We start from the raw sequence: 26,385 nt of genomic DNA on the forward strand, positions 1-26,385 counted from the left end.
ATAGGTGGGAGATGCATTTTTACCAGTGGGTGCACAGGGGGTGGAGGCTTCACACACACATGCATCACAGATTTTTGTGGAAAGAGTACTGTACCGCAGTGAAAGTAACATTTCCTTCCCTTTGTTTCAATGACTGTTTGCTTCTTTCATATGTTGAACCCCTTTAAACAGGTACAGACTGGTGAGGAGGTTTTGTCCGCTGCATAAGCAGAGCTCCGTGTTTTCATTGCTTTTTGAATGGATACTTTTGAGTTTAGGCTATATGCAAAACAGATATATTTGATAGTAGAGGGGAGACTGTGCCACTGTAGCTTAATTGGTGCAGCACTGCGTGCGACATGTGAAGATACCGTAATTACATGAATGTAAGTCGACTCGAATGTTAGTCGACCCCCCCATATCGCATGTCATGAAAAAAAAAAAGATAACCTGTGCCCGTGGGCACACTTCAAAATGAAAATGTATTGGTCACTCGACTACTCGTCCACACTAGCGCCATCTTCCTCAGTATATTGCGTTTCATACATCAAGTGCAGTGTTGTGAAAGGTACAGAAGTAGTCTGCATGAAAAAATACAGGGAGACTTGTTACTCCACACTTGTTTTGTGGCCGAGTGGTGTAAAGAAAGGGAAAGCGACAGCTTGTCGTCAGCAATAACAACTCGTGCAACCAAACTTATGACAAGCCTATCATGCAATAAGCCCGCAAGCAGAGCATTCACTATTTTTCGTGCAGCAAAAGAAACGCAGTACTTTTTGATTGTGGATGTAGGCACTGCAAACAAGAGTGCTAGCTTTGACAGCGTTGCACATGATGAATGAAACGGAGTGCAGTGCTGCCGTTGTTATCGCTGCTGTGGTCCCACAGCGCGTCGTTCTAACGTTGTCGTACAGCGAAATCCCCCATTACACAAATAACCATGGTCTGTCGGCGTGCCGTGAAATCCTGCACTTCAGAAACAACCGCACCATGACACTGCGTGGAACAGCTTGAAATTTTGCCTCGCTGCAGCTGCCACACCTGCGTCACCCGTTCTTGAACATCAAACTTGTGGCTCGGCATGCAGTTGTTCGTTTCTTCGGCTAAGCAATGCCAGCCATCCTGAATGTAGCCGTGAACGAGCGCCAAACACTTACCGGCCCCGCATACGAAGGTGTGGTGGAAGGCGTAATTGAATGTGGTTAGGCACAAAACAGACGTATCGAACTGACCTGCCATCCAAGCGGTGCCCGCTTGGATGGCAGGCGGCAGACTTCGCTGCACTTTACAAGTGACTGGTGGTGCTGTGACGGGTGTTTGCTCTTTTATCTTGCACTCGCCAACAGCAGCATGGAAGATACAGTGGTGTGGAGGGTTGGTAGCCAGGCCTGGCCACTTGTTTATGCCTCTTCCACCCGTCGACCGCACCCCGGAAGCGATGGCTTTGACGGTTGTAGCCTTTCAGCAGCCATTGTGCGCACATTTCGGCTGTTACGGAGGTGGTGTAAACGATGATAGCTTTCACTCTCACACGCAGTTTTCCAAGTGACACAGCTGTAATGTGGGGAAGCTGCTCTAACTGGCACATGGTCTACCGCTGTTGCATGCTGGCGGTGCTGTGCGGGGAAGCCACCTTAAGTGGCGCTTGTTTTTTTGCAGCTTTCGAAATCGCCCTGAGTGCCTTCGAAACTGCACCAAAATTTCGAATAAGATATCCCTTTTTCTCTAGTAAGTAGCGGCTGTATTGCTGTCTCTTCACAGAATGAATTGCAGTGCTTTTGCATGTGTTTTTGACGCATCTTGGCTATTTTATGATTTTTTTACCTGTTCGCTATAGCAAGGTTCGACTGTAGGTAGTGACTGTGTGATATAAATAAACCAAATGTTGCTGTTATCTTTGTTTCTGATTTGGTTTTCTGCTACTGATTGATTGCTTGTCTTATGTAGGGCTTTGCATTGTAGTAATAATGCATATTTTTCTTACAGGGTGTATTGCTTTCGTCTCACTGTTTGGAAGCCAACACAGAAGCCATGTTCTCTCTATGGAAAGAGCTTTTTTTGAGGCAAGTGTTATCTATTGCATGTATCTATTAGGCTGTAGTGGGTTTGCTGAAGTGTGTATTATTTTACTAGGAAGGCTGTTGAGGCATTTTGTCAAGAGTAATTAGTATGTATCACACTAGCAATGAGATGGGAAAATTTCCTTTTCATGTGTTGTTTTTGTTCCTTGTTTGGCCCCTTACATTTTATGGATATTCCTGGGCAACATTACATGCTACTTCTCTCTTTGATTGTTCTTTGGTTTTTCGGTGTTGTGAAGCCCCGGTTTCTAGCTCTGCATGCCACAGCTAGTCTTGCACCTGCGTGCGAGCATTGTACCTAAACCTGTTCCTGTGCTTGTAGACATTGTACCTCTAAACCTGTGTTGACACTGCAGATGGAGGGCACTGCTGCTGTGTCAGCAGAGCTGCAAAAGAGCCAAACAGTAATTTTTACAACGAACAAAAATTGGATGGAGTTGTCCTTGGCATCCCTTTTGGGTGGCGCTAGCAGTGTTAATGGCACAAACTTACGCAACAGCTCAGTTGTTTCGGAGGGAATATTTTAATGTTAACAGTAACTGTGGATTTTTGATTTTTAGTGCTATATGTCATTGGTGCTGATTAGATACTAGTTATAACAAGGCGAAGGTTGTGCCACTGGCCAAGTCAAAAACAAACAAAAATAACGTGACAGGTACTATATGGGACCTTTGTTCATAATAAAACTGTCTGGGAAAAAGGAGGGCTTACATAGCCTTCAGTATCCTGAATCTGAAGCTAATGGGCTAGCTGTCAATTCTTTCATGTGCACGATGCTGCCCGCCGCTCGCTATCTAAGCCATGCTCTCAGAGCTGTGATCTCTCCTCCCCCCCCCCTCCTCCTCCTGATTGGGACCACTATAGTTCACAAAATTTGAAATGTCTCACTCAGCCAAACAAAAATAGCATAGCTCCACAGTTCAGTTCTTTCTGTGAACCCTAGAGCACAGGTCTCGTGGCACCATCTGTCAGCAAGGCCTGTAACTAGTTCTAATTTTTGGTCTCTAATGTGGTGGTCAGTGGAGGCGGTGGCTGCAGCAGTGTCCCAGCATTCTGTTTACCATGTGTCAGCACCATCCCCACTTCAGTACGTGCCAAGTGCTGGTCGTGCGGGTCACCATGTATAAGAATAAAAGTAGCAAAGAAAGCTGGGTGCACTGTTGCTCTTGAAGGAAAGCTAAAGGAGAGAAAAGTGGTTGATGAGGGGCGCTCCCCAAGACTTGTGTGCGGCTATCAGTATCTGTGAGCTGTCCTAGAATATGGTACGCCTTTCCTGCAGTGCATTTCATGCTTATATTTACTCTCGACGGCAAGATTTTTTTTTTCTTCTTATCATCTGTTTAAAAATGCATCCCGCATTATATTCAAAACCAAGGTATGGATATAATGGAACGAGAGCTAGTTGAAAAACGAGTATATGTTGAAAACTAAGAAGAGTGCTATATAACCATAAAGATATGAAGTCACTTCCATATTCTCTACCTCTACATATCGTAAAATATATGGCCCAGTGGTTACGGCGCTCGGCTGCCAACCCGAAAGACATGGGTTTGGTCCCGGCTGCTGCGATCGAATTTCGATGGAGGTGAAATTCTAGAGGCCCGTGTACTGTGCGATGTCAGTGCATGTTAAAGAACTTCAGGTGGTCAAAATTTCCGGAGCCCTTCACTGCAGCATCTCTCATAGCCTGAGTCGCTTTGGGACGTTAATCATAATAAACAACGTAAAATATAGATAACTTCTTAGCTGTCACTGCATCTCGCATTATTTTTTAGTTTTTGTGAGTGCTCAAGCTCCCCTTTCATGTTGTATTCATGGTCGCATTATATTTGTGTAAATATGGCCATTCTGTGTACTGACTGCTGTCTTGAAACAGAACCACACTGTTGCTGGAAATAGTGCTACGCCCATGTTCAAGCACCGGCAGCTAGGGGTATTGTCTATGAATGTTCAACCTTTCATTTGTAAGCATCCATCTAGAAGTTCTGTGATCTGTGACGTGTATAAAAATATGAGGGAATGTGCTGAATTCCTGTTATAATATGGCAGCTCATTCTTAGTTGCGCTGTTAGGCTACAGTAAAAGCTCGTTAATTCGACACTGACGGGACCGCGAAAAATTGTCGAATTATCCGAATGTCGAATTATCGAATGAACAACAAAAAACAATGTTTGCCGCAACAGGACGTATACCTTTAGTTGGCAAGGAAATCTGTAATCACCGTCCGCTTTTTCGAGCGAATTTGAGCGACTACGATAGCTCTAACAGCTGCCAGGTGCTCCGCGGCACACGCGCCGTCAGGGATTTGTTCGGACAAGGCTTCTGCGGCTTCTTTCACCGTGCACTTCGGCATTTGGTGCAACTGCTCACAATCGTAAATCGTCGTCGTTGTCAGCGCCTGTCACTTCAATTATTTCATCCTCGGTCAGCTGACAGGACACGAAGGCGCGAGGCGGCGCGCAGGCCCTGCGCGCTACCCACCGGAAAGCAGCGCGGGGAGGAGGTGAAGGGAGCACCGCTCCCCGCTTATCTGTTTTTTCAACCAGCGTCCGCGGGGACAGCGTTGTTGCTGGGACGCCCGTCTTATCTTTCCTCTGATCTTTTAACTCTCCTCTTATCTGCACGGGGCCTGTGGACGGGTGTCTTATCTTTTCTTTATCTTTTTCTCTGATCTTTTAACTCTCCTCTATCTGCACATGGCAGCGGCGGTGGCTGAGCCAGTAGGCAATCCCTTGCGATTTCCTTTCACCCTTCTCTCAGTCGCAACAAAACAGCAACAAGTAGCGCAGTAAACACGCTGACAAAGCGCGCATTTACCAAAAAAGGCGCCGTAAATAACCGTGATAGCGACTGCTGCGACACAACAAAGCACAAAAATAAAAAGACGCCAGCCGCTTCGGCCGCCGCTGACTCGCTTCCTCGGATGGATGGACGGATGGATGGATGATATGACCATAGGGATGGCCTATCAGCCGTACAGTAGCGCCGCTCATGGCAGTGTTTTTTTCTTTTTGCTCTCGGCACACCGGCTTGGCGGGCTGCGGAGTGAAGTCGAATTAACCGACGCACGGCAGAATTTGTTCGAATTAACGAGAGTTTCGCCCCATAGACTCCTATGTATAATTGTAGGGACCTCGCGCGCGCGTCGAATTATCCGATTTGCCGAATTAACGGGGGTCGAATTAACGAGCTTTCACTGTACTTCTACCAAAAAAGCCTGTAGCATTTATTTATTTGTTGCCAGGTTTGAAACAGTGCCACATTTTTTTCTGGTATAAATTTTATGAATATATGTTGGGGTAAAGTCTTTGTCACAAATACCAGGCCACTCAGAAATTGACCAGAGCAGTTTGCAAGGCCATGCTTTCAGGCTTGTTTCTTGCTGTTGGCTCTCTGAGGGCGCAGATAGTCAAGAAAGACTATTGGTATTCTCACTTGCTACAATGTTAGTACTACAGCTCAACACTGAAAAAGACGATACAAAGACAAGACACACAAGCAACTGCTGTAGTACTGTAGTCTTGGTTCACCAGCTAACCCGTACCCTTGCATTAAAGTGAATTTCACTTTCTACGGCCATGGAGGGATATCATCCTCACTGGAGCCTGACAGCAGAGCATGGAATTTAGTTGCAAAGTGCCATGCATGCTTTTAACAAAGGGTGTTAAGTTGAGCCCTCATATAATGGTCACAGATGTAATGAACACTGACCTATTACAAATGAGGGCAGTGCAATCATCAAAGTATGTATTAGGGCAATGGCTGCAACTCTGGCCGCATCACTTGGTTATAGTGAATGAGGAAAAGCCGCAAACTCGGCCCCGCATTCGAAAAACGCCCGCTTCCAGCTAGTGCAGAGACTGAAGAGTGTCTCTCAGCCCCCATGACGCCACCCCGGAATGAACGTGCTACCCAAAAAAGTTAATGAAAAAAGGCATTTTGAAACTGCCGATAACTGTCGACCAAGTGCGCACAGAGGGCGTATAAGGTCGATTATTGCATGTGAGTGTGCTGGCTGGTCAAAGCCTCCAAAGTAGAAGGATTTTATGCTGAGGGTATGAGACAGGGATAGCGTGGAAAGTGAAGGTACTGCACACAGTCTGGAATTGAACAGTGGTGGCAATTTGAGGTTTGAATGGCTTGCTGGCCCTACGTGTCACGTGGTATGCACTACCTGCTGAGTCGGCTCTCCAGCTTTGGTGCTGCTAACACACACAGGAAGAGTGTAGATGGCAAGCATTGCAGCTGATACTCTGTGCACTGTGCTACCTTTGTTGCTGCATGGACCCCGAAACAACAGATGTGACACTGGGGAAAACACATGCGACCTGACGCAATTTGTGGCAATACATTGTTAATGCACAGCTGGTCAGATGTTGCCTGGAATGACTGCGTTGTTTTAGATACCAACATCGCAGGACCGTGCTTAAAAGAAGCCATTCTATGTGAAGTATGAGCGCTCCCCGACTGTTAGCAATGATTAAAGAGGCTGACTTGCGACAAGGTGTCGTGAACGTTTCAACTGCGATTGGTAGTTATATCATGTCTCTAAACCGTATTGTTGGCACCAAGGCTCTCGGTGAGAGCATGACTGTGCTGGGGAGTTAGGAAAGCGCCACAATAGTGTCTGCATTGAGGAAGTAGACACACATAACACACTTTTGTGCGACGTAGATGCCTTATTTGTTGGGTTAGTATTTTTGGCTGCAATATGGGAAGTTCACTCACAATACAATGAACTTTGGATACATTGAACTCAGTCTGCCTGACAGTCAGGTTCGTTATAAAGTAGGCGAGTCTAAATCAATACATGAAAGTAATTGCATACGAAGGTGTGGTATCCTAAGGTTTAAGGGGAGATGTTGGTCTTAAACGATAATTTTTATTGTTAGAGATATTGTAATGGAATTAGGTGGGTGTATTTCTTCCTCGTGTTTTCAAATGGTGAACGGAACCAGAGGTCTACTCATGTCACTTTGTCACTATTGCAACGTATAACACGAATGGAGGTGAAGTGAACGAAGTGTCTCGGCGGCGTATGGGATCTGGGCATATGTGCTGTCTGCTGTGTGTCCTGTGTGGGTTGGCGGGTTGTGCGCTCTCGGCCTGTGCACTGTGACCGAGTCGTCCTTGCATCGTCCTTGCCTTGAGCTGTGTAACAATGTAATTAGTTTTCGTATGCTCCACTTAGTTCTCATAATATGGGAAAATAACTGAAGCCTAATTAGGTAACTTCTTATGGGTCGTTAAGACACTTTCCCTCAATATTGTTTGGTTCTGATTGAAATGGAACTGTAGCCAAAGACCTGCCATGTAGAGCTATGCTATTTATATTGTTACTGATATACATCATTGTATAAAAATGTTCAGTTATGTCGAAGCTACATAATTACGAAATATAATAAGGTGACATCATTTTTCAGAAAATTTGATATGTTGACTCAGCCATAAAAAAATAGCATAGCTCCATAGTTCAGTTCTTTCTGATTTCAAAGGTATAAGGTGAGTTGAGATTTCACCGTAAAAACATAACAAAGACTTCCGCAAAGCAAAAAATGCGAAGCTGAAAAAATGGCATTTGAAGCGCACATGCCAGCCACTCGGAGGTCGTTGTAGAAGCCTCAGAAGTCTGTGAAATTGGACATTCCAAGACGATTTTACAATAGTGAGTAATACCAGTGTTTACGGTAAGGGCACCAGCTTTCGATTAAGACCAAGATGGCGGCCATCGGGGGAATGCAGTTGTGGGAAGTGAAAGGGGCGAAGTGCTGCCACATTTTGCTCCAAACTCGCCATTTTGGCTCTTCAGAGGCGTCAAATGTTTCGTTGTTTTAGTAGTTGGAGGTTGAATACTATGGCCTTGAAACTTTTGGTAGGTACTTAGAGTATTATAAAGAAGACACACACTCGTGGCAAAGACGAAGGTGGCCCTGTGCTTCAGCCGTATTACTATCACCACATATGTCTGTGCTCGACCTGACTGACTCAGAGTGTTTTCGCCGCTGCTAAATTTTAGCATTTTTTTTTTACCATTTCATGACCCGAGTCTGCCCTTAAGGGAAGTTGTATTGTTGTTTGTTGTGAATGAACCTTGTTGCCTCTCTGTGCAGACATTTTGTTTTGCTTTATATTGATGTCATGTAGGTACTGAGTTATGTTTGCAACATAGCATGTTGTAGTATTGACCGGACAGGTGTCGTTTAAATGCAAGGCTATACATGAGTGGGTTAATAATAACCAATAATAAAAACTGCATCACACAGTGGTCTTGAAACAGCTTCGGCGTACTTCAGAGAGCAAAACAGCATGTTATTTATGTTCATCAAGTGTACATTGTGGTCATGAGCTTAGGATGCTTAAGAGTTTATGCTGCAGTTGATCCGACTCCCTTCATGTTTCTTTCTTTACTAGTTTGCTTTGGCACGCTGAGAAAAGTGCTGCGGTTCAATTGAGAGCATCTGTGCTGTTGAAGCCTAATGCAGTGCCATGCACCACTTCCCTTAGCCATGTTGCAGTTGAGAACTGATCATATTTGACGGCGCATGTTTCTCTGGTGTCATAACAGCTGCTGTACCCTGTTTATGCAGGCTGAAGCTGGAGGATGATGAGCGCTTGATGCAGCTTGTTCAGATGTGTGCGGCTGGCTTGGCACAAACACTGGCTGATTCTGGCCACCAGTATGCCATGGCCCAAGCTGAAAGCTACCTGAATGCCTGCGCTCAACTCCAAGAAGAGTTCACTGGCATATCTCATGTGAGATTTTGTTCTGAAATGCTCCTTCTGCTTTTATTAGGTGGTTAGGCAGAATGCTGTTCCATCTCATATTATGCAAAGTTTAGGGGTCATTTGCGGCCCTGACAGAATTTGTCCAAGGACCCACTGAAAACACGCTTCTTTCACAGCGGGTCGGAAACATTTCTGTCGGTCAAAAGGTTTTTGTGTAATAATTTTATTCTTTTTGTAGTTGCCAAATAAATCTGTAACTTTTTAAGTTCTGGAATTTTTAAAATATTTTTCTCTGGGTGATATTACCTAGTGAATTCAGATTTTTTCTAAGGGTTTTTTGTGTTTTCATCAGTTTTTTTGTGTCATTCAGACTGCATTCTTTTGTTAAAATATGTGAAAGTGCATTTCATTAGCTTCATTTGCTTGCATTTCATGTTATTTTAAACGTCGCATATTTTGCAGAAAAAGATTCTTCCTGAGATATGAGAGTTAAAAGGACCATTAAAGAGAAATGTTTACAGAAACACAATGCTATGCTAGACTGACAGATTATGCTTAGTGAACACTACCAGCTTATTTTTTTTTTTGCATGAAAGATGACCGCATTGCTAAGAAAAATGCAAATGAAGTCCCTGATCCCCTCCCCCATTTACACTCATGGAACATGAGTGGCGGAAGTCATTTTTCATCTCAAAAGTAAACAACCATGGCACAAAAAGTGGCATAAAAAGGTGGCACAAAAAGAGGTTATATATGAAAAACATAATTTCATTGTCTCTATAGCTGAAGGCTAATGTAGAACCTAGTTACATAAAAACTAATGACAGCCTTGGAACTAGCAGGCAACTATTTATTGGCAGCTAAAATTTTTTCATCCGTAGGCTGCATACTGAAGGGAATTGCAGTAATCTTAATCTGAAGAATTTATGTTTTAAGCAGAAAACAGAAAAGGAAAACAAATCATTTAATACGAACTATTTTCCACATTCTCCGAATTCTTCTAAGATACTGTAAATGCATTTTTCTGAATAAAATTATAGTATTAAATGAAACTGAATCACTGTTATGCAGCTGCACCATTAAACTTGGAGGCCACTGCCATCAGTCTGTGGCTGCCACCAGATGACAAAGGCCATATTTGTCACACTTTCTCTGCTATGTTGTGTTTTGACCATTAAATGATGACATCACTCTTGCAAGTTGATCAAAATGCAAAGCCAGACTTGACTGCAATTTTCACCTTACAGGTGATCATGCCTGCTCCCCATACTATGTTCCAAATAATTTCTGTGAGCACGAAGGCAGTACTTTCAGTGTTCGCCTTGACGAAGTGCCGGGCAGAAATATAGTGCAGTGATGCGGTTGGCTTGCTGCTTTCATGTCCTGCTTACCTTTGTTCACAAATGCATGTGGATATACCGTATTTTCCGGTGTATAACACGCACCCTTGTATACGACGCACCCGCCATAAATGCAGGCTGTCATTGAAAAAGTTGGTATATAAGACGCACCCGTGTATAAGACGCACCCCAATTTACCCAGTTAGGCTAGCGAGGCTTAATTAAACACGCTTGCGTGACCATTGCAAAATGCACCGTACCTGTGAGAAGTTAAGTAACGCTAAGTTACCGAAAAAGGCAACACTCGCGCCATAGCCGCCCATGTTTTAGCAAAAGAGAAAGAAAAACGAAAGAACTCTCCTGATGCCCATAACAACATTTTATTTTTACTTAAAACCTTCGAAGTCTTCATCTTCGGATGCGCTATCAAAAAGTTCACCCGTTTCTGGAGGCAACGCGGCTGAAACATTCTTTTTGCACTACGGAGCAAAGTTGCAAAGGTTGACTAAAAAGAATGCCGGCTTGTCTTAGCTTTTCTTGACAATGGCGAGAAGCGCGATTGTCGCCATCTTTTGGCATTTCACATTACTTTTGCTTGGGGCCTCCGAAACAACCATATGTGTGTGATCCCGGAAGTCGTCATTTCTGCCGTTTCATGATAAAGTTCACCTAAAAAAGTTGCGCACGGCCGTCTCGGTATTGAAGTATTTTTTTTCGAGATTTTTTCAGCGAAAAAGCTTGAACATGAACCTGAGTAACTTCTGAGCTCGCAAAAAAAAAACAACGAAAAATTTGCATATAAGACGCACCCTTGTATAGGACGCACCAGCAAAATTTTTGAAAAAAAGCCGCGTCTTATACACCGGAAAATACGGTAGAGGTGAAACTATCTCTGCTGTGCTTTTCCTTTTGCTTTCCCTGGGAGCTGCTGGTGTGTGTTATGAGTGCTGCCTTGCCCAGGAAGCCAAATAGTGCTTCTCCTGGCTAAACCGCTGGTGTCAAATAAAACCAACCATTGAATGCCACCTCTGTGCATGAAATTTTACCACAGATGAGCTCTCAGTTTAGGTGAGGGAAGCATTTACTTATACATGTCTTGCGGAGTGATGCAGCATTTGATAAGTATTATGTGAGCAATCCAGCAAATTAAAACTGTGGGAGGATACTTTTTTTTGTTGAACTGAGAAAAATGTGTGGATCCAAAAGGAAATGAAAGCCTCCAGTACCATGAATTTCATTTGTTATTATTGAAGTTAATTGTATCAAAAGTCAGCTACTGTCTCTGAGTTGCATCACAGTGTACAGTTTAAAATTTCTGTTGGTAAATGCACATTTTCATAGTAATATATGCTGAGGACTGAGAAAAAGTATGCTTGTCAGATGTACAGCCGGCCAAATCTTTAGCTGGCGTGCGCGACGGCGGCATTTTCCGTAGTCCTGCAGCTTATGATGGCGCAAACTTGCTAAGATATCAAATTTAAGCAGAGGCTCACTAAACCCTTGCTAAATATTGAGCTTTCCCCAAGTTTGCTTCGCCACAAAGCGCAGGAGCGCCGAAAAAGCAGCCGTCGCGCACGCCAGCTTAAGATTTGGCCGGCTGTACCAGTGCTGAAACAAAGTCAGTGAAAGGAAATTTATTCCTGGCTTTCACTGTATCGTTTGTGCTGCAAAGTGCTGTCACACTTTTTCGCACATATATTGTGGCAGGCTAACTTTTTAAGATACATTTTACAAAGTCCTGCGAAATGTGTAGTGTTACAATGAGTCTTTGGAAGACCGTCTGAAGGGTGTCATGTTTGGTATACCTGAGAATTCATTATTAACCACATTCATCTCCATAGCGGTCTTCTGTCGCACAAGATGTGGGTGGTAAACAGCATTTTTTGTGAGCTGCTGAAATTTTCGATGAATAAGGAATGCTGTGTTTTTTATTTCCAGATAACACAGATGAAAACATTGGCTGAAGCGCCAAGCCTCAAATTTCTGCTGCCACAGTTGAGAGCCCTGGCTGATGCTTTGCTTAAAAAGGATTCCATCAGGTGAGCGTGATCCACGTGGAGCAGCTCACTCAATGTAGAGGCTGGAAATTTTTGTTTACAGATGTTGTTAGTAGTTAGAGGAGGTTTCTAGTGCCAGAGTAAATGACAGATTACCCAGCATTTTTAAAATGGTAGAATTGCCGTACCATTTGCACTGATTTGTGCCAAGAATGAGCCCCTGGGCACTTGTTCTCCTAAGTAGTGTTTTACTGAAAAATTGCTCTAACAAGAGCATAAAGTTGCAGCCACACTAGTGTGAAAATGAGTGCAACCAAACGCACCTTGCCACTTCTAAAAAATGGAAAGATTTTTTCCTGCTCTCAAATGGGTCGTGAAACTGTTCACGGTTTGCCGCTAAGTGAGGTCCTTCCACTGCCTAATCTAGTTGCAGGCAGTGACTTGACTACAGCCAGTGCCTTAGCTGGCCCCACTTTGCTTCCCTCACAGCTACTGCTGAGTAGAGTTGAGGGAGCTGTCATGTGCCTGCTGAAGGGGCAAAGTATCAAACTTTGACTTCTCTGAAGATGTTGCTTTTTAAGGCGGAAGCCTTACTTTCCCCATTGAGTGAAAACGTGTCTCTGTCTGTGTGTGTGTGCATGCGTGCGTGCGTGCGTGAGAGAGAGAGATAACACTCGATCATACCCGTAAAAGATGGCGTCCTCATGCCACCTGGCAGGTGGTAGTTAAATTAATGATTGGTCATGTGAGGTTGCTTATGAAGAGCAACCCGGATCACACAAATTCTACCTGTGGCAGCACCTGCCATCCCAGGGCAGTGGCGCACCGCTTAACTGCTGCACCACTGCACCAGGAGTGGTATGGGGACTTCCGGGGATCTATGATTGTTGAATAGAGGAAGGCCAACTCTGCATATATGGGCATTAACCCAATAACGCTATCGGGTCATACCCTTAAGGCAGAGCGTGGGCTGCGGTACGGTGGCACCTACCTTTATAAAGTTAGCGCGCAGATCAGAAGGCGTGCGGTGGCTACGCAGAGCCATGCAGAGGAAAAATTGCTAGCTGCGTGGCATCGAGTTACGTCCCGCCGCAGGGCGTGGCGACTGCATTCTCAAAGTGAGTGGACAGGCTTACGCCTTCTCACACGTGCGCAGTCTTGAGTGTCTCTGTTGACTTGTTATTGTGAATGAGTTATTTTGTGCATTCTCCCTCTAGTGTGGTCGTGCCTTGAGAAGGAAAAATTTGGAGTCATTGGCACTGCTTCGTGCACCAAAATTGTAGTTTCCACATGGCTCACTGGGTACAAAAAATTATGCTGTAGTCCAGCTGGAAACTTTGGCTTGACAGAGGGACACTGGTGCACAGGGAGAAAATACATTCTGACCACAGGAAATAGGACAGGTGCCCCGGTTCTTTTGTCAAATCGCGTGAAGAGGCCAGAATAATGCAGAGTGCTGTGGTGGTTAGTCAGAGTGCATCTTTGCACTACCTTCGGCAATGTTTGGAACACATAGGCACATCTTCCAGTGCATGCTTGGCAGACGTTGCTTTCATTTTTACCTTTGTATCTCAAGGTTCATGAGCCTTACAGAGTTCCTTTGAGAGATGCCACCAGGTGCTGCATCACACATAGTTAGCATTATTTGGTCATACTTTCAATGCACGCCTCACCTGTGCTGCCATGCCAAAGCTGTCAGTGCTTCCCACCTGTGGGAATGGAGCATCTGGTGGTTTACTGAAGGAGTACTGCATTGTTGTCGAAGCTTATAATGCCAGAATGAAAATGAAAATGTAGCCCTCCACAGGTAGCAGACACACATTTGCAGGGGTGCCAGTGAGTTAACATTTGCTGATAGGGGGTGCGCGAATGCAGTTTGCTTGTGGCCCTGTACTTCATATTTACCTGGCTACCGCTGTGCCATCTATCCATACGAAGCTCTATAACAGGCATGGCACAGCCGTACACAACACAGAGGCATAGCCGCAAAGCCAGGAGTGGTGTTGCAAGAGTGGCCATTTGATAAAAGGTGGTGGAGTTGTGCTGACCGCGCACCCTATAAATGCACACAGTAAGTGTAGTGAGGCGGGGTAGTGCTGGTCAGAGTTGACGAATACAGGTATGCACACAGCCTCAAAGATTCATGGTGGGATGAGCTACTTAAGGCAGAGTCACTCTGCGGAAACAGTCGGCAAACTCTGTGTGCCAGCACAATGTTTCCGTAGTGCTGCCGACCCTGTCACAACACATCAACATTAACTCGTTGGGAACATGTCCCTTTTGTCCTGGAACACGTATCGGAAACTTGCGACAACTGTTGGCGAGCTCCTTGCCACAGCGGAAAAACAATTTGGGTGGCGCTTCTCCGCCGCCTCTTTCCATACACAGCCACGGAAACTGGAGACGCCTTACGCTGCCGAGTGGCTTGTGCGTTTGGCAGTGAAGATGTAGGATAAATAACTGCCATGTGCGGCTGCTGCAGCTGTAGTTATGACGATGTTTTGTTTCTTCGATTCTGGCTCGGACGACGCATAGATATGACAGAAAATGCGCCTACACATTGCTCCGTGTCACTTCTGAAACGAGTGCGCTACAAACTGAAATGCCTGCTTGAAGCATGCCCCATCAAATGATTTCAAAGAAACAACCTAACATTACTCATTTGTTAGCTTCGGTTTTCAGGACACGTGGACAAATAACTTGTGGTCACCTTTGAAATCCAATCCCAACTTTGTTGCGATCTCTTCTAATGATCTATCCTTGGGCTCACGGTGATAGTACCTCCTCTGTTATGTCCTACAAGAATTGCTTCACGTCGACCACCGCGATAGCTCACTGTCTTGGGCAAAAAAAAAACAGCGGCGTGTTCGCGCAAGCATCTTGCGCGAGCATCTCGCACACTCATCTGCCGGCACCCTCGCAGAGTTGTTGCTGGCTATTGCTCTCAGCCCTGCTAGTAGCCTGGCCGGCGCCATTGAAACCGCAGAAGACGGAACTGACAGAACTGTCACTACAGTCAGAGGGGGGCTGCGCCAGAGAACAAAGGGGCTTTTTGGAAAGCCACGCTCTTCAGGAGTGTACGCTAATTTGCACACAAGGATGGGACTGGGACTGGGACTGGATGGTGCTCCTCCTAGGCGGCTCCAATGGAGGTGTGAGCGGGATCGAGGCAAGCAGCCACAAGGCAGCCAGCGGTGTCGATGACAGTAGCCTGCACGGTGGCATTCGCCCGCCTGCAAGACGCTGCACTGCAGCAGAGAACAATGCGATGAAAGGAAGTGTTTTGCAAATGACGTTTGCGATCAGGAAAGGCACAAAAGCGGTCATTCACTGCTAAGTGTATGCTTTGGCTGTTGTATTCTCGCCAGGAAATTCACCCAGCCAGCGAACAGGCCAAACCGTGTTGAAGAACGCAGTTTGTTTCTAGTTCTGGTTCCAGAAAGCTGTCATATCGGGACAACGCGGCAGCATCCTGTCTTGTTTCTCTGCCGTTCGTGCAATGTGACAAGGTATTGGGGAACGCGTTGGTTTTGCAACTTGTTGACGGCTTGCTGGCAGACATATTTGGTTGATGTGACTGGTGTTTTCACAGAGTGGCATGGGCTTTAGAAGGACGGAAAACTCCTTTGAATTTTTGTCCTGAGTAAAAATCAGTCCTGTGGCTTTTTCTGGCTATGTTTATGTTTTTCCACCAGCAAAAAATGCATTTATTGCTGAGAAAATTGCATTCCAAAATCTTCCTGCCACTCGCTTCAAATTTGTGATGTCTACGCTGGAAAGGGCTTTGTGATCACAGTTTTGAAGTGAATAGTAGTATAGGCTAGCTTCTGGGATCTGAACCCAAAAAACCGCGTCTACACACCGCATTTACTTGTGAAATTGGCCAGTGATGGTGACACCTGTATTTCTTTTTTTGGCCTTTTTTAGCTTATAAAAGCAACATATTCAGTGAAATTAAGTAGAGTCTTTTCATGAGAATGTTGTAATCTACTGATACAAGCCAACTTAAGTTTGTCCTTAGTGTCCCTTTTAAGATAGTTGGTGTACCGGCCTTGATGGCTTAGTGGCTAGGGTGCTCGGCTACTGAGCTTGGCTACGGAGCTTGGCTACGGCCGCAGCGACCGCATTTCGATGGAGGCGTAACACACAAGGCATCTGTGTGCTGTGCGATGTCAGCTCACGTTGAAGAACCCTTGGTGGTCGAAATTAATCTGGAGCCCTCCATTGCAATATCCCTCATAGCCCTTGTGTCGCTTCGGGACATTAAACCCCACCATTCAATACAACAAAGTTGGTGTGGAAACTTGAGCAGGTTACTCAGCATGTTGCATAGACAGGTGCGCACAGCTTGTGGGCAAAGGGACGCGAGCACTGTCGAGTGAATGAAGACGGGAGCACATGCATGTTGACATGCCAGAAAGGAAAATTTTGTCATAATTGGAAGTTACACAGGCTTGCTGCAGTAAGGTGGAGAGCTAGGCGAGTTAGATTGGATTCATCATGGAAGTAACACAAGAGACGAGGACACAAGAAGGAAGATTATGTCAACCCTGTTCTTGCGTCCTCTTTGTTTGCACTTCTTCCATGAGGAATGCACACGTGCTTGCTTGCTTCGATCGTACTGGAAGGCCACTAATTATTATAAGTGGCTAGATGTAGTAGATGTGCTCTCTTAAGGTCATTGGCTGAGAAAACTTGCACAAATATTTCAGTTTTTATCTTTTTGCTGCAAATTTCTTTCATCAAAGCGCATAACCTGCCCAGCAAACCAAAAACCTCTCGAGAGACGTCTAGCTAGACGTCTCTGAGAGGTTTTTGGTTTGCTGGGTGGCTCCTTTAGCCTCATTGACCAATGAAGTAACTTTTAGAATTATATATGACGTATGTATGTACAAGTTCACTATTGCATTCAAGTTGTTTGTGACTGAATTTAATCCACTTTCTGCATGTACCAAGGTCTGCATGAGAATGTCTACTTGCATTATCATGGCTGAATTTTTACATCTGGATTTGTTGTGCTGAGAAACGACTGTAGCAGGTCATGAAGTGAAATTCCTTTGCAGCGTATGTGTTGGTTGTTGTTGTGTTGGGTTTAATGGCACATAGGCAGCTAAGGCCATCATGTGCCAAGCACAACGTACAGTGGAACCTCGATTATACGTCCCCCGGTCATGCGACGACCCGCATTTTACGACGAATTTGTGCGGTCCCGGCAAAACCCCCATAGAGACAATGCATTAAAAACCTAGGTTATACGACGCAATTTTAGAAGGACCCCGCTTCGTACGACGGCTGGCTCGTACCGTCCGTCAAAAAAGGTCGTCAGCAAACGCAGGCCGGGATGTGCCGTATTTTCGCGATTCTAAGCACCCCCCTATTTTCGGAAAAAAATTTCTGAAAAAAAAAAGACTGCATGCGAATCTAAGCACCCCCGTTTTTGCGCGGAAGAGAGCGTTGCCGAGGCCGCCAAGTGCACTTGCTCTCTTTTTCGTCGAGCCTGTGCAGTCGGAGTCCCAAGGAGGCGCGGCCTGCGTGTTGTTGTTGCGACTGAGAGAAGGATGAAAAGGAAAGCGCACGGGCCCGCCTACTGGCGTGAGCCAAGCCACCACCGCTGCTGAGAGGAGAGTTAAAAGATCAGAGGAAAGATAAAGAGAAAAGATAAGACGCGCGTCGGTCGCAGCAACAGATGCGTCCGCAGGAGCCGACGCTGATGAAAAAACAGATAAGCGGGCGAGGCCGCGCTCGCCCAAGCGAGGACAGCGGCGTCCACGGCGCTTTTTGTAATGGAAGTAATGGATGCTTGTGCCCCACGATAAAACTTCCGACGAAGAGGAAGTGGACAACGATGCAGAGGTTTGCGCTCCCATTCCTAGTTACGCGGACGTGTTGCAGAGCGTCGACAACATCCGGCGCTTTGCTTGCGCGCGCGACGATGTTGGCGACCTACTGCCGGACGTGGCAGCCCTTGAAAGAAAGTTGATGCGCCGAGGTTGGGCAAAGGTGCAAAAAAAAAAAATTACCGATTTTTTTTAAACGGTAATAAAGATTTTTTTGCAAATCTGTTTCAAATAAATGCTGGGTTTTGCCTTTTTTAATCTGATTGGCGTACTTGCCGCGGGCTTGAAGCCGGTCAACAGTTTTCGGCGCAAGGCCAAGCGCCACTGGCCGCATTCTTTGATTTTCGATTATACGACACCCGGATTATACGACGGTTTCGCGCGGTCCCCTGAACGTCGTATAATCGAGGTTCCACTGTATGTGTTGGTTACGATTTTTACAAGTGAAGTGCTTGAATAGTGTGTTCTCAAAGGTATGGCTGATGACTTTGCTGCAAGTTCATTTTGTGGGCCTGCATGCACATTGCTGATGCTGTAGTCTATAGATGGGTGTGTAACTCCAGAGTAACCTGCTCCTCCCTTTTGTTAAGTGCTGGTAACAAATGAATTTCAGCAAGCTTAACTCTTTCGGTACCATGCCTATTCAAATTGTTCAGCTGGAACGATGGCGCAAAACGCTCATTCTGAGCAATATGAGTCGCTTCTGGACAAGTAATGCCTCTCAGCATGCTGCAACACGACTGTACTTCAGTTATGGAATTGGTTCTTTCGTCAGCTGCATGAGGGAGTATATTTTGCATGAAACCTGTCAGCACGGAGCAATCACCGAAGCTTGGCGCCCAAGGTGGTGTCTTCTTCTCACACTGACCCTGCTCAGCAACGACGGTGTTCTCACAATTTCACAGCATCGACGCTTGACCCTGCGGGTGCAAATGACAGCTTTGTGTGAAAAGATGACATCCATTCATCTTATTTTATTTCAGACAGAGATGATAACTCCTCCCAGCCCGCACTATCGACGTGTGCCCATCTGTAACTTGTGTTTCTGCTGTTGCTGAGGAGATTCACTGTTTCAGGGCTTCTATGAAATTACCAGACATGTTCTGAACAGATCTGTGCCACCAGCAGTGTAGTGGACACAGTTATCTACATGACGGCCTGGGGTATGCCTTGGCACTGCAACTGTGGTGCAGCCCAAAGTGCTGTGTGCGAGCAATTGATTTTTTTTTCTTTTTTTTTTAAGACTGGAAAGTTTAGCATGAAGAGTTCTGTTACTTTAAATACTCACTTTTGGTTTGGTTTGGTTTATGGGGTTTAACGTCCCACAGCGACTCAGGCTATGAGGGACGTCGTAGTGGAGGGCTCCGGAAATTTCGACCACGTGAGTTTCTTTAATGTGCACTGACATCGCACTTTTGGCAAAGTAGCGCACAAAGCGAATATTCTAGATTATTTTGTCCTATTTTTTGACCAGATATATTTAATATTTTTGTGATTATTGGCATGAGTCTCTCAAATTTTGCCAAACAAAAATGTTGTTCTTTTGTAAGCAACATATTTTTTTTTTGTATCATTGAAAATTGTTCGTTATATTGAGTTTTATGGTGCAAACGTATCATTGAAAAGAGAAATCTGTTAGCTACAGTATGATGTGCTGCAATGAAGAGGAATTTTTAAAATAATGGGTGCAAAAAATTTTATGCACACCACTCTGAAATAGCCTGTTTTTCCACTGTAAGGAGGGAGCTAAGAGCTGTGTTTGCACATTCATGATGGTGGGTGTGATGTGGTTTTAAAAGACTGCCTTCGTGGAGATGCAAGGTCATCAGGTTCTCTTAGTTATTTGACGGGGTAATTGAAGTCAGTAGAGTCCTGCTAGGGTGAGCTCGGTTAAGATAAATTCTCGAATAAGATGAACAGTGTGATACCGTTTGGCAGGCTTCCCATAAGATGCAGTGTAAAAAAAAGTTCACTTAAGATGAACTCTTTCCTATGTGCTTCAGTTAAGACGGAACTTTCACAGCGACTGTGAATCACGGTGACCCCACATAACGGCACTGGCAGGGTGTCTATGGGGCTCAGTTGAAGGAAGAAAAACTATATAAAACGCTTCTATGCAAGAAAGCATACCCCCACAAGATAGCTTCCATGCACCTTTGCACAAAAATGCAGGGATACTGCCATGTGGGGGCGCGCTTTCTTCAGGGAAATCTTTTTTGCTGGTGCAGAAAAGGCAGCGTACCTTCACTCCTGCCTGCGCGCAGATAACAGTGTTGCAGGTAACTGTGTCCACTACACTGCTGGTGGCACAAGATCGTCCAGAACATGCCTGGTAACTTCAGAGAGGCCCTGAAAGCAGTGAATCTCCTCAGCCAAATGACTGTGAGAACCTTTGTGCGCAGAGATCTGACATGGTCTTCTTTCAGGAGACTAAAAGGTGCATGGGTGCAGAGTGCATCTGCTTGTTGACTTAGGACTTCAATAGTTGGGTGCCGAACTTTCAGCTGATATGGCGTTGCAGCATGCATAAGCGGAGCATTGGAATGGCCAAATATTGGCACTGCATGCACATCGCCTGTGGTCGATGGAAAGACGCATGGTGGACCTGCCTGTAGAGTTAACAGCTGCATTGCGCACGGCGCGAGAAGCAGCTACCAAACTAAGCATCTTAAACGTGCTTGGGAACCGTAGGGAAAACAAAAGTTAGAAATAAAAACCACACGTAGCAGTTGCTGCGGAAGATAGAGAGAAAAAGAGCTATTACCTATGAGAGTCAACGAAAACTAGACCAATCCTGTTTTAAAGGTATGATAATGTAAGCATTTTTCATGCCGTTGCTCTTCATCTCACCTCATGCAAAGTGCAATAAATGCTCTATTTGCAATTATCCTCTCGTTGAAAGGCCATTTTATTCATTGTTTTCATATAACATATATTTGGACACACTTAGCATGTTCACATTTCTTTTTTTTAGGGCACTTGAGTTAAGGTTAGCTTGTGATGGGACGAGCACATTTTCATGGTTCCTTCAAGTTTTGCTCCCTTATAGAGACACTGAAGTGAGTGAGCTTCACATATTGCTACATGTAAAATAAGCTCCAAAGGCCACTACTTGTTTGGCCTTTCATCTGAGCTCCAGAATCTTTATTTATAAAATGCAGAAATGTGAATGAATGAATGGATTTATTAAGAAAAGAATGTGCCAGGACATTGGGTGAGGAATGCAGAAATATATAGAAAAGCCATTCGATGATGTTGGTGATCCCAGCAAAACATCATGTGAAATAGTGCTGTGACATGTAAAATATCTTTCATGCCACTGATTGACATTGTGACGTTTTTGCTTTCTGTGTTCGACATCACTACGGTTGTCTTACAGCACAGCTGTTAGTGGCTTACTTGTGGTGTGAGTGGTGGTATCGTTGGCGTGACATGACTGTGACGTCACCGTCACATTACTGGCCATGTGACTGGTGACGTCACTGACATCCAAGTGCACTCTGTACAGGTGTTGTTGGAGTCTCTTCATTTCGCTGCCAATATCAACAGCATGAGCAGCTGCTCTGGACAAATGCAATAATAAAAAGTATAAATCATGAAGAAATTTTTTCCAATGTTTTTTTTCTCCAAAAATTGTTACACTATGTATTTTGAGACCTCTGTTACATCAGAGAGCCTTTCTATTATGAAAAGCAAGCTGTGGCATCACTTTTCTGCAGCAGTTTGTTTCACTTTCAGGTGCGAAGTGATACTGCCCCAAAGTACTTTTTACTGGCTTGTTGGCGGTCATTCATAATGAGTGTGCAGTGCCAAAAAGAAGGATACACAAATGTGGGTGGGACAGTGCGTGGCACATTGTCTCATCAGTCTCTGTGTGCCTTCCTCCTGGCACTCTAACTCGTTATAAATGTCGTTGATGGTTTTGAGAGCTCAGGAAATGCAAATGGCTTATTTCAAAATGCTTTTTGAGGGGGTGGGGAGCAGGAAATGTGCGAGAACTTGGGATACTGAACTTGAGCTTTTTGAAGCAAGTGATGCTGCATTGCACAGAATTGTCTAGTGTCTCTTTTAAAGGGGCTCTGAAACACCTTCCGAGGAGAGCACATAAACTCGCTCAATCGCTACATTGTGTTGTCATCAAAACCAGAGCCAAATCATACACTTCTACATGTAGCAGAGGACCCACAATCACGCGCGAAAGTTGCCGAGGCCTTCTCGGCGACTTTTTCATGCTCGCACCCTCCTCCGTCGCTCACACCTGTGTATACAAGTTGAGAGGTGGCTGTTGGTTACATTCTTTCAGACGTCAGGCAGCTACCATGGCCGCGGCCAATAAGCCACGTAGCTACGGCGGGTCAGGAAACTCCGCTCCCGGAGGTGGGGCTGGGGAAGGAGCAGTGATTTTCCAGCGTGCAAAAAGTGACGAGAGGAGAGGAAAAAGCGCGAACATGTTGAAATTCACATTTTGACTACAGATAGCTCAGCTTCAACGAAGCACATTATAAAAATTTTTGTTGGACAACATTCGTGAAGTGGTGTGCTTTAACATCCCAGGAATGCGCAACTTTATTAGAGCCCCTTTCAGAGCCCCTTTAAGCTCTGCCATGTTTGTTTCCTGCTTGAAATTGACCTCATTTTGTTGGATGAGTGCAAAGTTCTGGAATTTTCATGTCATTTGGTTACTCTAATATTACGGTATGGAATTTCATCTGAAAATTGCTGCACATTTTGCCAAGATTCTTTTCATTTCATGCATTCTGTTATTAATCTGCACTGTGATCCCAGGTGCTCCCTTAATGCCAGCTCGACGGGTCTCTCAGCAGCTGAAAACTGCCTTGGTGGTCTTCTCTCATCCATTCCTGGTGCATGCACAACGGGGTGTCCTGACTATGTTGCTGTGAGTGTGTGCAGCATTTTTCTGAACTATCTGACTGCACGTGTTATGTTTTTTTCAGTTTTAGGCATGCTCTATTGAAACCTGAGGAAACCTTTTCCTCGTCTTTGGTAAGTTGTATTTATTAGGTGTAACTGCCGCTGCGATGGCTCAGTGGTTATGGTGCTCAGCTGCTGACCCGAAAGATGCTGGTTCAACCCTGGCTGCGGCATTCGCATTTCAGTGGAGGTGAAATGCTAGAGGCCCGTGTACTGTGCGATGCCAGTGCTCATTAAAGAACCCCAAATGGTTGAAATTATCCAGAGCCCTTCACAGCGGCATTCCTCACAGCCTGAATCACTGCGGGACACTAAACCTCATAAACCAAACCAAACCACACCATTGGGTGCAAGAAGGTGGTGAATAGTTTGGATGACATCTGCATATATCTTTAATGAGCAATAAGGTGCACATTAAATCAGACAGGGCTAGCAGCAAGAAAAGGGATCACAACATTGTCTTCTGTATGTAGCAAAGAATATGAACCCTTCCACACATTCTGTATCTCGCAGTGTATACTGCAGCTTTTATTGCATGTGAATGTTTGTTTTGCCATTTATGCAACTTTGAAATTCTTACGTTTGCTAAAGACTGCTCATGGCCCTCCTGCTCATGAGGGGACTGTTAGTATGTTTGTAGAGTGGGCTGTGCTTTATTTTATGCTGCTTTCATGTGCACTGACAATACAGCATTGCTTTACCAGGCTGGAAGAACACCTGCATGTACAGTCTGTGTCACCCTTGTATAGAGCGCTTAAGCAGTGTGCACCAAAATCAAAAACTGATATTAGAGAGCAGCCAATATTTTCCAGGTATTTCCAGGGTTTCCGTGCCCACCTGGCTTGTAAGCCTATGGGCTCCCCTTTCGCGCAAGCATTGCCTCTGGAATCCAGCAGTTTCTAGGGAGTGCACCACTTGAAAATTTTGTGCAAGGGTGATGCAGACTGTACGCATATACTACAGAAGTGTAAACAGAGCTTGCTCTGATGTTCAGGCTGCATTCTTGCCTGTAAATTAAGCAACATGGTGTGCGCATGTCTGATTGTGTCACGAATAGTATTGCACATGCACGCACCATACTCACCATTAACTCTGTTTCCCCATATACAAAACAAAAACAAAAATGGTAAGCATCAACAGTTCGAACTTTTGCACATGCTCTGGTTCATGCTAGCTACTGAAATGCCGCAACAGCACGACTGAATATGTTTGTAAGGCACACACACAAGTAAAGTGTACTCGGTCATTAAAGCCCCTTTCCACTCTGCTTAGCACAAAATTTCCATTTTGTGCTAAGCTGCTAAATTTTGGGCATGGTTTAGTCCATTAATAGGTTAGAAAAGTAAGTCTTAGAAGTGAAAAAGCCAACACAGTTACTGACAAGACACTTTATCTGTGTCATCGCATCAAGCATTACCCATGCTAGCAAAAGGCAAATGGCCATTGTGATGTCGAATGTTTTCTCAATGCACAAAAGCAAGCAGGTCTGTAGTCGGATACAGCTCAAGAACAAAGCCGCTCTAAGCAGGCCCCCCCCAGTCAGCGGCATTGCCCTGTTCTCATAGCAGCATTTTTAATCCACTTAAACCGTGTTTAATCCCCTTGCACCTGAACGCCTCCACAGTGTCTCTCGCTAGTGGGTGCAAGGGGATTAAGCAGGATGTCTTGACAGCTGGTGGACGCTATTGGCTGGAGGGCCTCCTTTGATGGGCATTCGGTGCTTCATTCTCGGGATGTGTCCAACTGTATAGCAGAGATGCGGAAGTTGTGCATATGAGAATGGTGACGTATGCGATTAAATAAATCGTAATTACACAAAAAAGGAACATATCTGCCATGAAGAGCACTTTTCTCGCTGCAAGCTGTCATTTTTGGACTGTTTATGAAAGTAATGAGTGTAGATGGGTTATTTGTGTACCAAGCAGCAGTGTGACCTAATAGTAGTCACTTATTTTTGCGGAGGAAAAATAGCCCCAAAAAACGCGAATTATGAAAATTTTTAAGTGACTTGATTTCTACCGGAGTTTCAACTCAGAAATTAGTGCCTGATTTTTACCCCCCGAATTCCAGTGAAAACAAAACCCAGAAACATAGGGCTCTATCTTTGCCCTACTAAAGTGGCATTACTATCGTAATCAAGTGAACAGGGAAACTAAGTGGCTCTGTAAAGATATGAATGAAAGAGGCCAACTACTATGGCAACTAAGGAATGCAAAGGGTGGTTGCAAGGCACAATTGAAATTACTAGGAGTTCCCAACAAAAGGTTGTTGATAAGTAACACGCTTCATTGTAAGTGCAGTGGACTTTTTTTATGTCCGACAAAATTGCCTTTTATGCTGTTCATGGTTTTCAAGTTACCCGCACCAAAATTCAGCTGGTTTATGGCTGAGCAGACTTTAGCTCTCCAGGTTACTATCGTGTGTTCATGCAAAGGGTTTGTCCGAATAGCCGCGAATGATTAAATTTAGAACGCCATACCTAAAATGTGAAAGGTTGAAAGTACGCTTACTGCTTTTAATTTTTGCCCCCTTGATACGAATGTGACCTGTGTGCACTGCTGAAAGTGTCCAAATAATTCCCTTTGACTTACACACATCTGACAAATGTGAAATAGGACATTAGGGATGTATCATGGATATCTGTAATTCACTGGATAGTGTTTGAATGAAGTGAGAAATTTAGATTTTCATGTGTTGTGTTTCTTGCATTGAATGCTGTGGCTGACCCTTGGGCTTTTCAATTTGCGTGCTGCACTTGCCAGTCTAGTTCCACATCAGCTGCAGTGGTTTTGTGGTGGCAACGGGTGACAAACTTAACACTATGTTACGTTTTGTGTGCATACAAACCTAAACAGAAAAAAGGACTGCCACTGCTCAATTAGTAGAGCACCATATGGGCTATCCTAACTTCCTGTTTGTTGTCTCTACTACTTTCTCTAAGGCTGGCTATAATCATAAAGTCTCAATTCTATATCTCACCTGAACACTGCATTACTTTGGCTGCAATCGCTGCTGGCATTTGTGCCACTAAAACACAATCTTTGTGGAGTACATAGTAACTATTTCAAAAATTGTGGGCTCTCTTTTTCTTTATTACTCTGCAGGATCCTGACTTTTATGCAAAAGAGCGCAAGATCCACATGGTATTCCCTTTCAGTGTCAACTTCTGTGCAAAGAGCTTCAATGGAGTGCCTTACATCCACCCTGATTACTCTAGGCAAGTAGGCTTTGTTTGCCATTACAATTAGTTGCTGAGTGCTAATGTAGAAAAGCAGCAGCCTGGTTAGAGACTACAGCTGAAACTATAAAGGACATTTTATTGCCATGAAATTCTGGATGCTTTTATATTTATGTACTGATCAAGTTGTTGAAAAAAAAAAAAGAAACCTCTGGCTGTAAACATGGGGCAATAAACTTTCATTAACTTTTAACGTCCATTTGCTATAACAAATTTGTGTAGGCGGCTAAATTTTTAGCAGCAGCCGCGGTAGCT

The 26,385-nt window shown here is 44.7% G+C and overlaps 1 protein-coding gene across 1 annotated transcript in view; it reads left to right on the forward strand.

Annotated features, from left to right (window-relative positions):
* The first annotated feature begins 8,672 nt into the window (after positions 1 to 8,672).
* The window catches only part of LOC149354876 (uncharacterized), a 246,907-nt gene continuing 229,194 nt past the window's right edge, over positions 8,673 to 26,385 (forward strand). Inside the window, exons 1-3 of the mRNA XM_089583536.1 lie at positions 8,673 to 8,813; positions 12,065 to 12,165; positions 22,746 to 22,857. Coding sequence (XP_089439662.1) covers positions 12,138 to 12,165; positions 22,746 to 22,857 — 140 coding nt within the window. The 5' untranslated portion in view covers positions 8,673 to 8,813; positions 12,065 to 12,137. The remainder of the gene's footprint in view (positions 8,814 to 12,064; positions 12,166 to 22,745; positions 22,858 to 26,385) is intronic.

The sequence above is a fragment of the Amblyomma mixtum genome, chromosome 3 (assembly GCF_055824585.1).
Source record: "Amblyomma mixtum isolate Tamu chromosome 3, ASM5582458v1, whole genome shotgun sequence".
Classification (NCBI taxonomy): domain Eukaryota; kingdom Metazoa; phylum Arthropoda; class Arachnida; order Ixodida; family Ixodidae; genus Amblyomma; species Amblyomma mixtum.